General features: G+C 27.4%; 1 protein-coding gene across 1 annotated transcript in view; it reads left to right on the top strand.

Moving 5' to 3' along the window:
* LOC105367962 (protein apterous-like) overlaps positions 1–15,324 on the top strand; it is a 50,655-nt gene that overhangs the window by 13,068 nt on the left and 22,263 nt on the right. Inside the window, exons 2-3 of the mRNA XM_011506837.1 lie at positions 8,204–8,582; positions 10,631–11,087. Coding sequence (XP_011505139.1) covers positions 8,204–8,582; positions 10,631–11,087 — 836 coding nt within the window. The remainder of the gene's footprint in view (positions 1–8,203; positions 8,583–10,630; positions 11,088–15,324) is intronic.

The raw sequence follows: 15,324 nt of genomic DNA, 5'->3' as shown, positions 1-15,324 counted from the left end.
TCCACCCACTCTCTCTCTCTCTCTCTCTCTCTCTCACTCACTTACTCACTCACTCACTCACTCACTATTTCCCCTCACTTTCCGTTCTTTCTTATTATCTGAGGGTTGAGCACACCTTTCTGGATTTGTTGATATATAGTAAGTTTGGAGGGTTATTTGGTCATAATTTTGCTCACGTCTGAGGCAAAAATTTAAAAAACTCGATTTCTACTTTTCGAACACATTAGAATATTTCTAAATCTATGGAATCCATAAACTGGCAGTGAATATCAGCAAACAAAAATAGAGCATAGAAATTAAAAATATATGATTAATTTATAACAATAATGGTAAAAATATTTAGCTTCAAAAATATATCTCAACATTAAAAATATAGGAATATTCATTCAATAAAATGTAGAAAATTATCCTATAAATTAAAGATTGAATTTAATGCAAATATTTTATATGTATGATTAATTAATAGTTTGGAAAACAGAAATTTTATTTGCTTTTGCTTTACATTTGTTCTCAACTGCTGAAAATTAAATTACATTTCTTATTTTACACACCCAATGCCAACAACCGTTTGTGTCGTCGCAAATAAAAACTACCTTCATTTATCAAGAAAAATTAGTGTTCTTCTATAAAAATGTAATTATTTCACTAATTGATATCATTATAGATTTGCCGAAAATCAACTCCACTCATCCATTCATCTAAAACATCTTAAAAATGGATATGATTTTTATAGGATGTTCTAATACATTTTTTATTACATTTTAATTAAAGTTATATATTGAAGGTAATATAATTTATCGGTTTAATATAAATTTCATTTTCATTCGTTTTTCAGAATAGTAGTATTTGCATGAATCAGTAAATAGAATCGTGTAGTGTATAAAATTTCAAATTCATTTTTGCGTTTCATCTTTTCGTCGAAAAAGTTAAAAATAAAAGTCTTTAATGCTTCAACTTCTTCATGAATGCCCGACAATAAAAAAGAAGGCATAAAAATATACACACTTATTTACAAACACCTCTCTCTTCTCCTGAATACATATACGCACACGCGCGCACATACGCATAATATACAATGACTGGAAAGTATCTACGGAATATTTACGATCCTGTCGGTAGCAACAGCGTGTCGCTCGGAAGCTGTACGTGTACGTACATTTCAGCAGAATTTGCTGCTGTACGAGTAGTCGCATTTTTCGATATATTCAGCAGATACACGCGCGCGCGCATCTCTCTCTCTCTCTCTCTCTCTCTCTCTCTCTCTCTCTCTATCTCTGTGCGTGCGTGTGTGCGTGTGTACGTGCGCGCGCGCGCGCATGTATGTATATAAATGCATTGTCGTTTTTTACAGCTCGCAGATATTGCGAGGCTATCGAACGCCCACACACCATCGTATATATACATATATAGTCACAGCTTCAGTCTGAGGCCAGAAAAACAAAAGAAATGTAATATGAAAGTCTGAGACGAAAGATACGAAGAAGAGAATATGAGTGATAACTGTAAATTTAAAGAAATGAATTGTATAAATATGAAAATAAATAAGCATGCATTATACCATCGTTTAATCGATGATTATAGATTAAAAATTGTTGTCAGTAGATGCTGTATGACTTATTGTTAATTGATAGCTAATTTCATCAAGAATATATATATTTTTATTAAATTATTAATTTTTTATATTATTTATGTTAAACACACGTTGTAAAGTATAAAATACTTGTAATGAAAATTAGATATCTCAACTAATAACATTTTCTGCATATGGTATTAATAATATTATATTAAGAGTGGAAAATGTACATTAAGATATTGTTAAAAAGATAATAATTTTAAGAATTATGTTTTAAATAAAATATTCGATAAAATAATAAACCCATATTTTAAAGATAGCAATAAATGTGTTAAATTTTTTTTAATTTTGTAATATTTGTATCACTTATCTTATTACTTTAAAAAATTCAAGTATTTCATATGTGCATTATTTATTTTGTGTTTAAGAAACTATATTTTAAATACACATAAATTAATTTTATAATTGTAATACGAATTAAGTTTAGAAAAAATTTTCAAAAATGGAATCTTTATATGTCAGAGATAAATAAATATGATTTTAAGTTACTGCACAATCTAATCATATTTTAAAATTAGAAAATTAAAAAGATACATATAAAATTTTTACAAAAACAATCTTATAAAATAATAAATTTGCCATTACAACTTAATTTATAATTTCATAGATTTATTATGTAGTTTTTTATTTATCATGTGTTAAGTAAAAATATAAAAAATACTTAATTTTCCTCTTGGACTGTTGAGTGAACAAATAAACAGACAAAAAATCACTAAACTAAATTTTTCAATATCTTCATGTAATCGATATGAATATTATATTTTTGCTTTTCAAGATATAACATAGCGAAGATTGAAAATTTCAACAATCTCGTTTCAACAATATATCATTACGCACTATTTGATAATATTATTAATATTTGCTTCAGCTAATAAATTCAACGCTTCAATAAATTCAAATTTATAAGCCAATGGTAATTTACTGATTTTTAAGAATTCTTAGACTGCGTCGGCTTAATCAATCATTATAGAAAATATTGTTATTTTAATATATCGGACATATAAATTAATAAGGAAACCTTACAAAAAACGTAGTAAAACCATAAATAAGAGAAAACGAGAGATAAAGAGAGAAAATAGGCAGTCGGAAAGATATAGAGAATTTGAACGTTTATTATTTTTATCGCAGTCACTAGTGTTCTCTTTTGCGCGGCTCTTAGCCGAGGAAGTAGATAAGGCAGTCGCGCAACGCATTTGGATCCGTTCTCTCACGCCGCGGTGTCGATTTTATGTCAGTGTCACAAGCAAATTCATGCAAGATATAGTCCGAATAGTATATAACAATTGAGTTTCTGACACGCATGTGGTACGTAAGGAATAATTTAATTTATACTTTTAGAATATTACTCATAGCACAGGGGCGTGATAGCATTGGTAGTTAAATGGAATTTTCTGTAGTAGAGACGCTGGTTATTATCTCTTGATAATTTAAAATTAGCTGGATCAAGATGGAATATAAGAAATGTTGCTTTAAAATTATTAAATAATGGACATTTACTCTTCTTTTATCATCATTCATAGAGAAACTCAATCTTTTCTACCGATATAACTCATTTCAACTGTATAAAATTATATTCATTTTTTTTTTTTTTTGGTTTTTTTTTTAAACATTTTTAGAAATAAACTTTGCTTTTTCTATTGATTAATAATTTTCATTTATTCATTGTTATTTCATTATATATATATATATATATATATATATATATATATATATATATATATATATATATATTTTAATGATATTAGGGATAAAAAAATTGAAAAATTTCCCCACGAAAATGAAAAATATAGTGTATCACAATTGAATAATTAATCTATATTAGATTTGTCTTAAGACTATAGGATTTTCTTCATTAATTTTTGTTTCCTAAAAATAACTGTCATTGTACAATATGAATTACACATTAAAATTTGCAACTCAAAATTACATTGACAAAATTATTAGCATATAAAATTTATTATATGTTTATTTCATTATTAAAATAAGCTTATAGAGTAAAATGTACGTACAAATGAAATTATATAAACTATTAAGTAACAATTTGTATTCTAAATATTTAAAATAATAAAGTACACGTTAAATTACAATATTTTCTTATATATAGTAATAAATAAAAAAAATTATGCATGAAAATATAAACATTAATTTATTATCGAAGCCTGCAGATTATACCTTTTATGTTTTATTAAAAACTTTTTTAATTTTTAAATTATTTTTTAATTTCTAACTTTTTAATATACGAATGATTGTAAAAAGTTTTGTAATAAAATTGAAGACTATCACTATTGCCACTAGTGTAAACGCTATAATTTCATTAATAAATTATAAGATTCTAGAAATTGTATGAAAAATTATTTTTATTCAAATGATAGGATGTAATGAAAACTGATTTGCAATGAAATATATATAGTTTGTAATTTTTTAAAAGTTTTTCATTTAATTTTTTTACTTTTCATTGTGTTGATTGTATACGCTTACAAAAAATGGTTTTAATTGTTTGATACAAGGCGTTTATAGTTCAAAGGTGTATGAAGGTAATTTTCACTCACTCCCCCCCCCTCTGTCTATATATATAATATATATATCATAATGATTGTTAGTAGTCATAATGATTATTTATAATATTACATAAAATGTTTTCTTCTATATTAATTGCAATTAATTTTATAATATTTTAAATATTACTTAATAAATTATAATAATTTAACGTAATAATTTGTTATACATAAAATATATATAAATTGAAAATCAACTGTCACAATTTGCCACATAAACTTCGTGAAAATAATTTCATAAATTATTCCAACTGTTTATCGACATTATCAATGATGAAATAAATTTTAATTTCTCACTTTCATGTTTCTTCACTTATTTTCTCACCTTTACAGCTTTAGTTTATATTTGCAAATTTGTTGTATTTAATACAGGAATTAAACAATCGCTTAGAATATTTAACAACCTTTAGTTGTAGAAGAATCATTCAGAGTAAATAATCAATCAGTTTTAACATTTTTAATTTTTACTAAATATGATTAAATATCAGAAAATAGTATATATTAATCAACATTTATTTGAATACATTAATGTTGAGAGAAATATTTAACATAATTTTACAATATCATAATGAAGCTCAATCATCTAAATGAAAGAAATCTATCCAATGGGACGAGGAAAACAGTATATCAAGTTTGATAAAGTGTTAAAGTTCTTCCTACTTTTTCTTCGATTAGTATGTTGTTGCTCAAGAATTTTTATCACAAAGTTTTATAATTAAAATTCTATTTGGGGACATTATTTAGATATAGTCGGGCTATCTATTAATGAAAATTATATACAATACGATCATTAAAACACTCGAGTATTGAAATAAATTTTGAATTTTTATTTAGAAAATCAATAGTTTAATAGCAAATACGAATTTCTATGTGTATGATATAAAAACATATAACGTACAATTTTCCATTCAACAATAAAAAAGTAAAAACAGCGGTGACCTTCATAAAAATTTAAATTAAAAATAATTATACCAATAAGTATATATTAAAAATATTTTATAAAATTATAAAGTAAACCTATGAATTGTTTTGAAATAAATTATATGCATTTGCAACAGTGAAGGTGGTTATTATAAGATAAGAAATAAGTAATTAAATGATTTAAAATTTCTAATTCATACATTTGTTTTTTTTTCTGCTGATTTTTAAGAAATCTTTAATTAATTACAATTATTTTAAAACAATTTTCAAAATATGAACTTAATGAATTCGTTATATATCATTTATATTGAAAAAGTTATTGCATTATGTATCCTTTCGTTATTGAAAGTTCAATAGCTCAAATTCACTAGTTCAGCTGAACACAAATTTTTTTTGTGCAACATCACATGGAAGAAAGTTCAAGATATTATCTCCTTTAAGAGATAAATTATTATTCATACGCGATAAAATTGTATTAAGCTTTAAACCATCTATTTAAATAATATTTTCTGATTCTTAATTAAGAAATATCCTAATTATTACTCATTGTTGATGAGTGTGATTGATAGCTTCAAAAATTGATTATTTTTCAGTTTTGATGGAATAAATAGTACTTTCATTATCATAGAAACTTAGAGATTACAATTCAATAAAATTATTGCATATAAAAATTACAATGTAATTCTGTAACAAAGCTGCTTTATGTCTGACGATATGCGCGCCTTTTAGTCTATATGCTATTCCTAAAAAATAGTTTTTTTTTTTTTTTAAGTATGTTAGTTATTTTTAACAACTTCATTATCTATAAATGACTTATTGTTATTACACTAATATTTATTTGTAACTTAATGATATTTATAATAAATTAATGCAAAATTAACCAAAAATAATATTTTTTATCATATTTTATTTCGTATGAGATTGGCGAATGAAAAGTTGCCGCAACTTGGTACTTATAGTATGAGTTTCGCCTTATACAAAAATTATAGTTTTTTACTCGTGTTCACACGTAGATATGTTGATTCAGATTTTCAGAGAAACTGTTCTTATTCAAAATTGATGGACAAAAAATTTTTTGTTAAACTTATTCGCGTTTATAAATGAATTGAAATATTTGCTTTCACTATTTTCTTGTTTCTTTATTATCTTTAAATTTTTTTCTTGCTCTTTCTTTCCGCGTTTAGTTAATCTACTGTGAATGACACGAACAACTGTTGTTTCATAGATATTGACAATTCATAAGTATATTAAGAAATTCTTTTGAGAATTTAATACATGTGTCATTATTATAAATGTTAGTTTCTCGTTTCTGCATGATTCTGCGAATGCATAACTTTTCAAAAGCTAGTAGTAATAACGATACTAACTATTGTAACTTAACAATAAATACGAATAGATAAAAAAATTAATAAGTAAAATTTTGTCTATTTACTCAAGTTATAAAACATTGAATGTATTTAGAAAATTTGAAGAGCCATTGAACATTTTAATATAGTTAATAATAAAAATTTCGAAACCTGCGATAAAATATTTTAATCGGAATATATCTTTTAAAATGCTATTATTAATAATAAATTAAAAGGTATACATTACCTTATTTATGGAGTAATGGAATTTCCTTTCAAAATTCATAATATTCTCAGAGATACGTTCTAACATTTCAAAACATAAAATCTGATTATTAATTTTTTTTTTTTTTTTTTTTTTTTTTTTATCATAATACATTATATTGTAATAACACTTTTTCCTTTTTTTTTTTTTCATGAAAGAAAAAGGAGGACAAATATACAAAGAGTTACTAATATACTACTGTACTAAGTTATTTCAATTTATATGGAAGTTATAATTCAGTGATCGAATGAATCGATGTAGAATATATGGCTAATTTTTTACTTATTATTACAATAGTTTAATTTATAATCAAATAAGTACGATCCACTTAAAATGCATTAGCAATCTTTAGTCTTAATGATTTATTTTGTAAAATTTTTAAAGCATTTTATTTTTAAATTGAAATAAACTCTTAAGTAATTGCAAAATTTAACGGAATATTTTCATGATAATTATGGTTAATATTTTATACGATGTCGATGTATATTAAACAATTAGTTAAAAATATTTTCGAATTCTTTCGATCTATTCTGTAAACGACGATTTTTATGGAATTATAAAATTCCAATTGTAATATAGCTTACGTTATAATTACACTAACAATATTCTACTCTGATAATTCAATTTAAATATTTATTTAATTACAATATTAACGTTATGGAGCTGACGAGTTAACGAAAAAATGTATAACATAATTATAAGTGACAGCATGTCTTGGATTACAAAAAATCAGTGATTCATCGATTCTTATAATTTATCCAAAGGAAGATAATCCATCATTTAAAATTATATTGAAGGTGGAATCTCACTCACGATATGCATCACCGCGTACCGAGATTGAAAATTAAGAGATCAATCAGCTAAATCAAAGGGTGGAAGCAATAGGCAATAGAAAATCTTTTAGTTTTTTTTTTTTTGTTACTTATATTTTTTGCTCGTGTTATACTTTTGAGCTAAATCAAATAATTATAGACTTTTTATATATTTGGCGGAATATACGAGTCAACAATAGTTTCGAGCATAGTATTAAGAGTTTGAGAAAGTGTACGATGAATTTGCAAACAGTAAAAGAAATACAAATCATGAATTATGTATGGTTTTATAAGTGTAAAAAAAATGTTTTACCGTTAGAGATTAGTCCTTATGTAAATAAAATCTATACAACGTACAGATGCAAATATATGCACATGCGTACGTAAAAATAAACTTATTTCAATTTTGGTAATATTTTCTACATTATAGTATGTTCAATGAAAGTATAGGAGTTTAAAAATTTTTTACTAATTCTATTCCCCATTGTTGAAATAATAATCCTAAATGTAGTAAACTCAATAATAAATTTAAATACTACATTTTACAATTAATAAATATATTATTGATTACGTTTTCCTTTGCATCAGGCATGTTTTATGTGATCAATGGATTATACAGTCATTCCTTCCTTCAATGTAAATACTATGTTTGTATAATTTTATTTTAGCAGCCGGGGAACTCACAGGAGCGCGGTAGCGGTTTAACACTAGGATGCCAAGGTGGTCCTGGTATCGGTGGCAGTGCAGGGGTGGTGGTTGGTGCGTTGGTTGTGGGCACGGGCGGTTCGGATCAAACACGTGACCTGAGCCCATGCCTGCCAGCATCGATGGGCGATGCTGCCCGACCAACAACCTTGCCATCTAGTCCTACGCCACCCCAACAGCAACAGCCACAGCAGCATCACCATCATCACCATCATAATCAGCAACAGCATCCTTGCAGTCAACCGGGTCACACGAGTCTGCACCAGACGCATTGCGGCACCAACAATAATTGCTACAGCGTTGGCTCAACTTCTTATGACTCGAGGGACTATGGATCTCCGGGAGGTACGACATGGTTTTCAAAGAATTTGTATGCCTATTTTTTGCTCTGTACCCCTGTGATGCTTATCGCGATAATTATTCGTGAGAACTTTGGTTTAAACAAGTATTTCACATACTCTTGTTATTTGATATAGTACTAATGATCGTAATCCTATATCACCTAAAAACGCTACTTACTATATTATAGCTGACTAATCGATCAGAGTGAGTGAGTGAGAGAGAGAGAGAGAGAGAGAGAGAGAATGTTATATTTTATATAGTATTATTTTATACTTAGACGAATTTTAAATTATAAATTTCCACATTAATTTAGTACTTTTTATTAAAGAGAATGATATACATTAACTTCTCGTGGATTAAATAAATTATTATCTATATTTTATTAGAATATATCGGTGGATATTAGAGTAAAATCTAATTGCTTTTTAATAAATGACTATTATAGAATGAAGCTTGAAAGATTTAGACTTTAAATATACAACATTGTAATTTCTGCCTTGTTCGCATTAAAAATCTGCAATAGTTATTATTTGTCTTCTACATAAAATACATGATAATATTATAAATGGATCGATTACAAAGACTTTTTATAATTATAAAATTAATTTTCTTATATCATAAACTTATGAGTATATATGACTTAAAGCTTAAACCTGTTGTCACATTATCAAAATGTGTTAAACATAACAAACCATTATTTTCTAACGGAAAAATGAATATATTTATAAATACTTCATACCTTATATGGTTGTAATAATTGAAAATTATTATACAATACCTAATCGAGGCAGTACCGTTACCCCCTACCATTCTCTCTACGGGAGGTACATAATTTAGATGTCGCTTGGGTATTTGTTATAATTTAACTTTTTTTCTTTTCACTCTTAACCTTTTCTCTCCCTTCCGTTTTCTCTCTCTCTCTCTCTCTCTCTCTTAATCTCACGCTCTCTCTATTAATCTCACGCTCTCTCTTGCTCTCTTACTCTCTCTATATTTCTATCTATTTCTTTTTCTATAAGTTATTTTAAACAATGTTGCATAGAGGGAATTGGCTGAAAAGTACAAAGAGATAGTTCACATGAAATATTTAAATTAAAGAGTTTCACGTGTTCTTTTAAAAGCGTTTTGCACTGATAAATATAAAAAGAATCTCTCATTTACATGTTGATAGAATATGACATTTAAAGAATCTGTTAGCTATTAAATAGTTTTATTCTCACTATCCTCCTACAATTCACGAAGTTTTATATTTACATATCGTACCGAGTTATATTAATATTTTTCATTCTATTCAATATCAAGTAGAATTGTTCGATGCCTTGTATTTTTAAAATATGGAGAAATATAAATTTTATTTTTAAATACATCATATTTACAAGGTTGATATGATTATTTTTATTATAAGTTGTTTAATTTTTGCTCTCATAAATACGCTATTCAATACTATTCAATATGCCGTTCAATAATAACAAAGCAATAGATAATAAAAATTATAAAATTGCTTAATATATAGAATATAATATATAGAATTAAAGATAATTTTTTTTAATCTTAACTTATAGGAATCATACGAACATATGTTTCATTTTATTCAATAATTTCTGATAATGATATTGAATTACGATTAGATGACACAGACAACGAATCACCATTATTGGTCAATAATTATTCAATATACAATATGTAGCCAATAATTTTATTAACATCTACAAGGATTTGGAATTTTAATTGGATTAAAATATTTCTTTAGAAACGATCGCTCTAAAAAATATCGGAAATGATTCCTTTCAACCGAAAAATTATCATTAATAAGCTTTCTTAAGGATATTATAAATATAAAACTGGTACAGTTTTGCTTTCCGTAAGAAGAAGAAATAAGAATAAATTAAAAATAAAAATAAAAATAAAAGTAAAAATAAAAATAAAAAATAAAGAATAAATAACAATTATATTTTTCAACGGTCGATATGTTAAACATGAAAATAAAAAATATGTAAAATAGAATAAAAAATTAAATAACTTAATACAGAAATCATAATGATTGCTCACAGACACGACTGAGTATCGCAGCAACTACGAGCATCCTAATGATCTTAGCATACCACCTCAAACAACGCCTCACCACAATCACCATCATCATCATCATCACCATCACCATCATCACCATCAGCAGCACCAGCAAACCATCCTCCATCAGTCACAGGTCCAGCAGGCATCAACCGATCAACAACAACAGCAACAACAGGGATCCGAACATAGTGTTATGCATGCAATACCAAAATTGGAGCCTCCGTCGACGCCGCCTTCCCATCAAGATCATGATCACGGTCCAGCAGTAGTCTGTGCTGGCTGTGGACTAAGAATATCTGATCGCTTCTACCTGCAAGCGGTGGACAGGCGATGGCACATCTCCTGTCTGCAGTGCTCACACTGTCGGCAAGGACTCGATGGCGAGGTCACCTGCTTTAGCAGGGACGGCAACATCTACTGCAAAAAAGATTATTACCGGTCAGTATATATAGAACATTTCTTATTATAATTGTACATTGTTTAAACAGTTTTAACTATTGTAAACATTTTAAAGTCGCTTGGTTACTGGTCTTTATTATCCATACGTTAAGTAAATGAAATTTGAGTTATGTGTTACTCATACATATCAACTCATATCAGTGAGTGCTTATTTACTTATTAAACTATATAGGAATAATGCTTCCTTTGAATATCTTTTTTAAATTCTTTTCAATATTTTATACCCTATCCGTGTATAATTAGTATTAATTTTTTTTTTATATATATGCCAAATAAAGTAAAATCATCAACACGATGCATAAAAGATATTTATAAATAATGTTTAGTTAGTAAGCTATAATAAAATTGTTGTTTAATAAAATGTATTAAATTTAAAGTGATTGAATTTGTAGATTTTGATTAATGTTATCGTGATAATATAGTTTTTAGTTTAATATTATATTTCGGCAATCGTATATAAAAAATTTAGATAAATTTTTATATAATGCAGACACAACAATTTCTTATACCAAGACCAATTATTTCTTATTGAAAAATATCGGAATATATTACTTATAATAATTCTATTATTGTTAGTTCATCATTGCATGATTGTCGTTTAATCATTAATTTTCCTGGGAAGAAATGGATCGTGATTTCACGAATTAAAAAGACAACAAAAGAAAGAGATAGATAGATTGATCGAAAGAGAGAGGGGGATAATTATTTCGAGGCTAATTTTGCCATGGTTCTCATTTTGTGTCAGTACAAAAATCTTTATGAAATGAAAAATGAAGTTTCAAAAGCAGGTGAACAAGACATATATATATGTACAAATCATAATACATATAAATAGATGAATAGGAAAAAGGCGAATACAGATAAGAGAGAGAGAGAGAGAGAGAGAGAGTAAAGAAGCGAGAATAGATACACAAATACATGTATACAACAAATATAAAGAAGGAAGAAGAATGTCAGAGGCCCATAGTTTAAGGCCCCACACGGCGTCGTTTTCTACGTATTGGCGATTTCTTCTTTCCTCTGATGCTCCGTGGCTCTCTCTCTCTCTCTCTCACACACTCTCTCTCTCTCACTCTCTCTCTCTCCTTTATTCGCATCTTCTCTTCGTTGCACTGTATTTGGGCTGAGTTGCAAGGACGGGAATTGCATGGACTAATGGTCACGACTCGGCCATTTACCTCCGGCGAAGCGTCGATACCCGATAAGTAAATCACCGTCGATCTACGCTTCGCAAAGCGGGACGCCTCAGCTCTCCCACTTTGTATGTGCACATAGCATGGGTGCATCTCTAGCACGCCGTAGCGCAAAAGCAAGAAAGGGTTCGGAATGATCTCGTCCGTTGTTCAAGGACACCGGGTCCTGACCCTGTTGTACGTGTAGCATATAGTCTTGAGACGCGAGGCGGATCGGTGCACATTTTCCAATCATTTCACCGTTTCTCTCCTCCTACATTTTCTCCGTTTCTATCGATTTTGTTGTACTACAAGTACTTTTTTAACCATTGTCTTCTCTCGGATAGAGAAAAATTTAGGATGGATATTACTGTCTTGTTACCAACCCTGATCTCGGATACTAAATTATTTTTAATAAAACAATTGTTTTAGCTTAAAAGCATTTTTATTGATATATTTAGCACAACGATTATAAATTTATAAAATTATTTGCATGTTTTAATTTAAATTAAATTAGATGAGTCTCGTTAGATAAGTGTGAGTAATACCTTTATATGTAAATTTGTACGATTAGATTACAGGGTATTTCGAATTAAAAAAGTATTCCGATTGCTTTTGAAATTTAAGTTGCTTCAATTTTATTCTAATTGCGCAATCTATTGATAATGAGAATGTGAATTTAATTGCTTAATCTGTTTCATATTTCACGATCACTTAAAATTCCATTAGCTATTTAAATATCATTTTCATTTTCTAATTTCAATTAGATTATTTAGTTAGATTTTAGCATCGAAAAGATTGTAAGGGTAACGAATTAAAGTTTATATATATATATATATATATATATATATATTAGTATTTTATATTTGAAGAGAGACAGTTTAAGGAAAAAAAATTAGACTGAGAGAGGGGGGAGAGGCTCATCACTTTGCGTGACGACTTGGATCGGACTAGTGGCTTCGTCGTAAAAATTGCTTGCGCGTAAAGAGATCGTTACACGGGCCGTGTCGGCCATGAGCTTCTTCCTGAATTTATTTTGATGTTTTTTCTGTTCATCGTTGTGCCACAATGTAGCTCTCCGGATGCTAGCCAAGGCGTATCCGATTCTTGATGATACGCGCGAAAACCATGAGCGGCGATGCCGGACATGCTAAATTGTACTTTAAATTTAATTAATGATGCTTATTACATATATTAGTTCCAAGCTGAAATAAGAGTAGCAAGCATTTATATGGGAGACTTTTGTTTTAAAAGTTCTTCTAAGAAATTTTACTTTCATAAAAGCCTTCTTTAATAATTTTCTGAAATTTACTCGCGTAATAATAGAGGTATATGGTTTACCGGAATATAGATCATGAACCATACAAGCAATCATATGAGATTTTACTACAATAACGCATAGTAAATTGTATTATGTTTGAAATAATATAGATGAATTTACTGAATATAGTAAATGTTTCTGAATGACCTTTATATATATATATATATATATATATATATACATTTACCATTCTCACAATACTAATAAAAACAATTGACGATCAGTGTTAAAACTAATAATCATAAAAGCGAATGATAGTAAACAATTTTTAATTAACAAATAAAAATCACATCGAAGTGTATATAAATATATGTTTTATACTCATTGTATGGAAAGTGACAATGCTGAATAGATCATCAATAATCTGATAATTATCGCACACAAATTTTTGAATAAACAAATAGAAAGACTATGGCCTATGTACGTATTGCTGACATTATATTATAAATATTAAAATATGAGGTACAATACAGTGTGTGTGTGTGTGTGGCACACTACAAGTCCCTTCTGATTAGATATCAGGCAATAATATCATAAGAAATTTTACTTTCTCGCCATTTGCACTTGTTACAATACCGAATTTATTTAATAATAAATATAAATCATACAATTCACTTATATATATTTAATTAAATATATTTAATATTTGCAATTATTGATATTTCATTCATAATTTTCAACGAAATTAGATGTAAGTATGTATGTACGTGCATTCGCGTATATCTATGTGTGAAGAAATTAAGTTATTTTAATGAAATGTGCGTAATTAGCATTAATGTTCGTTTCATATATCAAGATTAAAACTACGTGTTATTATAGAATTATTTTTTATTTAAATAATAAATCTAAATTCACATTACGATGATGCATTGTTTGAAAGGTAATGGGATTTTAATAAATAGTATTTGTGAGACAAATTCTCATAATATTTTATTACTTACATTTTAATGACTATATATGGATTTGCATCAATTGGTTGTTTTGAAAATAGATTATTTTTTATTGTATTCTATAATTTATATTTATTATTAACTTTTGGATTTTAGTAAAATTTTATTAATAATATTTAAGGAAATATTATGGATTATACAAATTACACATTTTATTTATCACATTATTTGTTCATTCACGAATTATATAAAATTTATATTTTACTTTAATTTCCTTCGATGTAATCTTTTACCGTGATTAATTAATTAGAAAGGTACGTGTGATTGATTAAGTCAATAAAATGGAAATGGATAGAAGAATTTTTTTTTTTTTTTCATTAAAACTAATTATAAATATTAGACTAAAACATCTTCATATAAGAATTATAACCGAACACAAACTATAAGCACTGACAAAACATAGCGACAAAAATAAAAAAATGTATGTATCTATACCTTGAATGTAAATATCTGTTTTATTCTCTTTAAAAATACTATCCGTATTAATTTTTCTCTCTATATTTTATTCTTCCGAGAAATAAAAACCGCGTAAGTCAGTTCCACACGTATACTTCACTAGTGTGTAGAAAATCATTTATCAAATGGTTGGAGAAAGATAGAAACTTTCTCACGACACACCTCCACGCATCTTAATTATAAGCGTTAAAATATGAGCATAACTCTTAAAGAATAACCGTCTGCGCAAGTATAAGTGCTATGTATATATAAATGGGATAGGAAAATACAGTGAGAGAGAGAGAGAGATAGAGAGAGAGAGAGAGAGAGAGAGAGAG

Source organism: Ceratosolen solmsi, unplaced genomic scaffold (assembly GCF_000503995.2).
Source record: "Ceratosolen solmsi marchali unplaced genomic scaffold, CerSol_1.0 scaffold6, whole genome shotgun sequence".
In the NCBI taxonomy this organism is placed as follows: Eukaryota; Metazoa; Arthropoda; class Insecta; order Hymenoptera; family Agaonidae; genus Ceratosolen; species Ceratosolen solmsi.
Note: the sequence above shows the minus strand (reverse complement) of the source record. Positions and strands in the feature narration are given on the sequence as shown.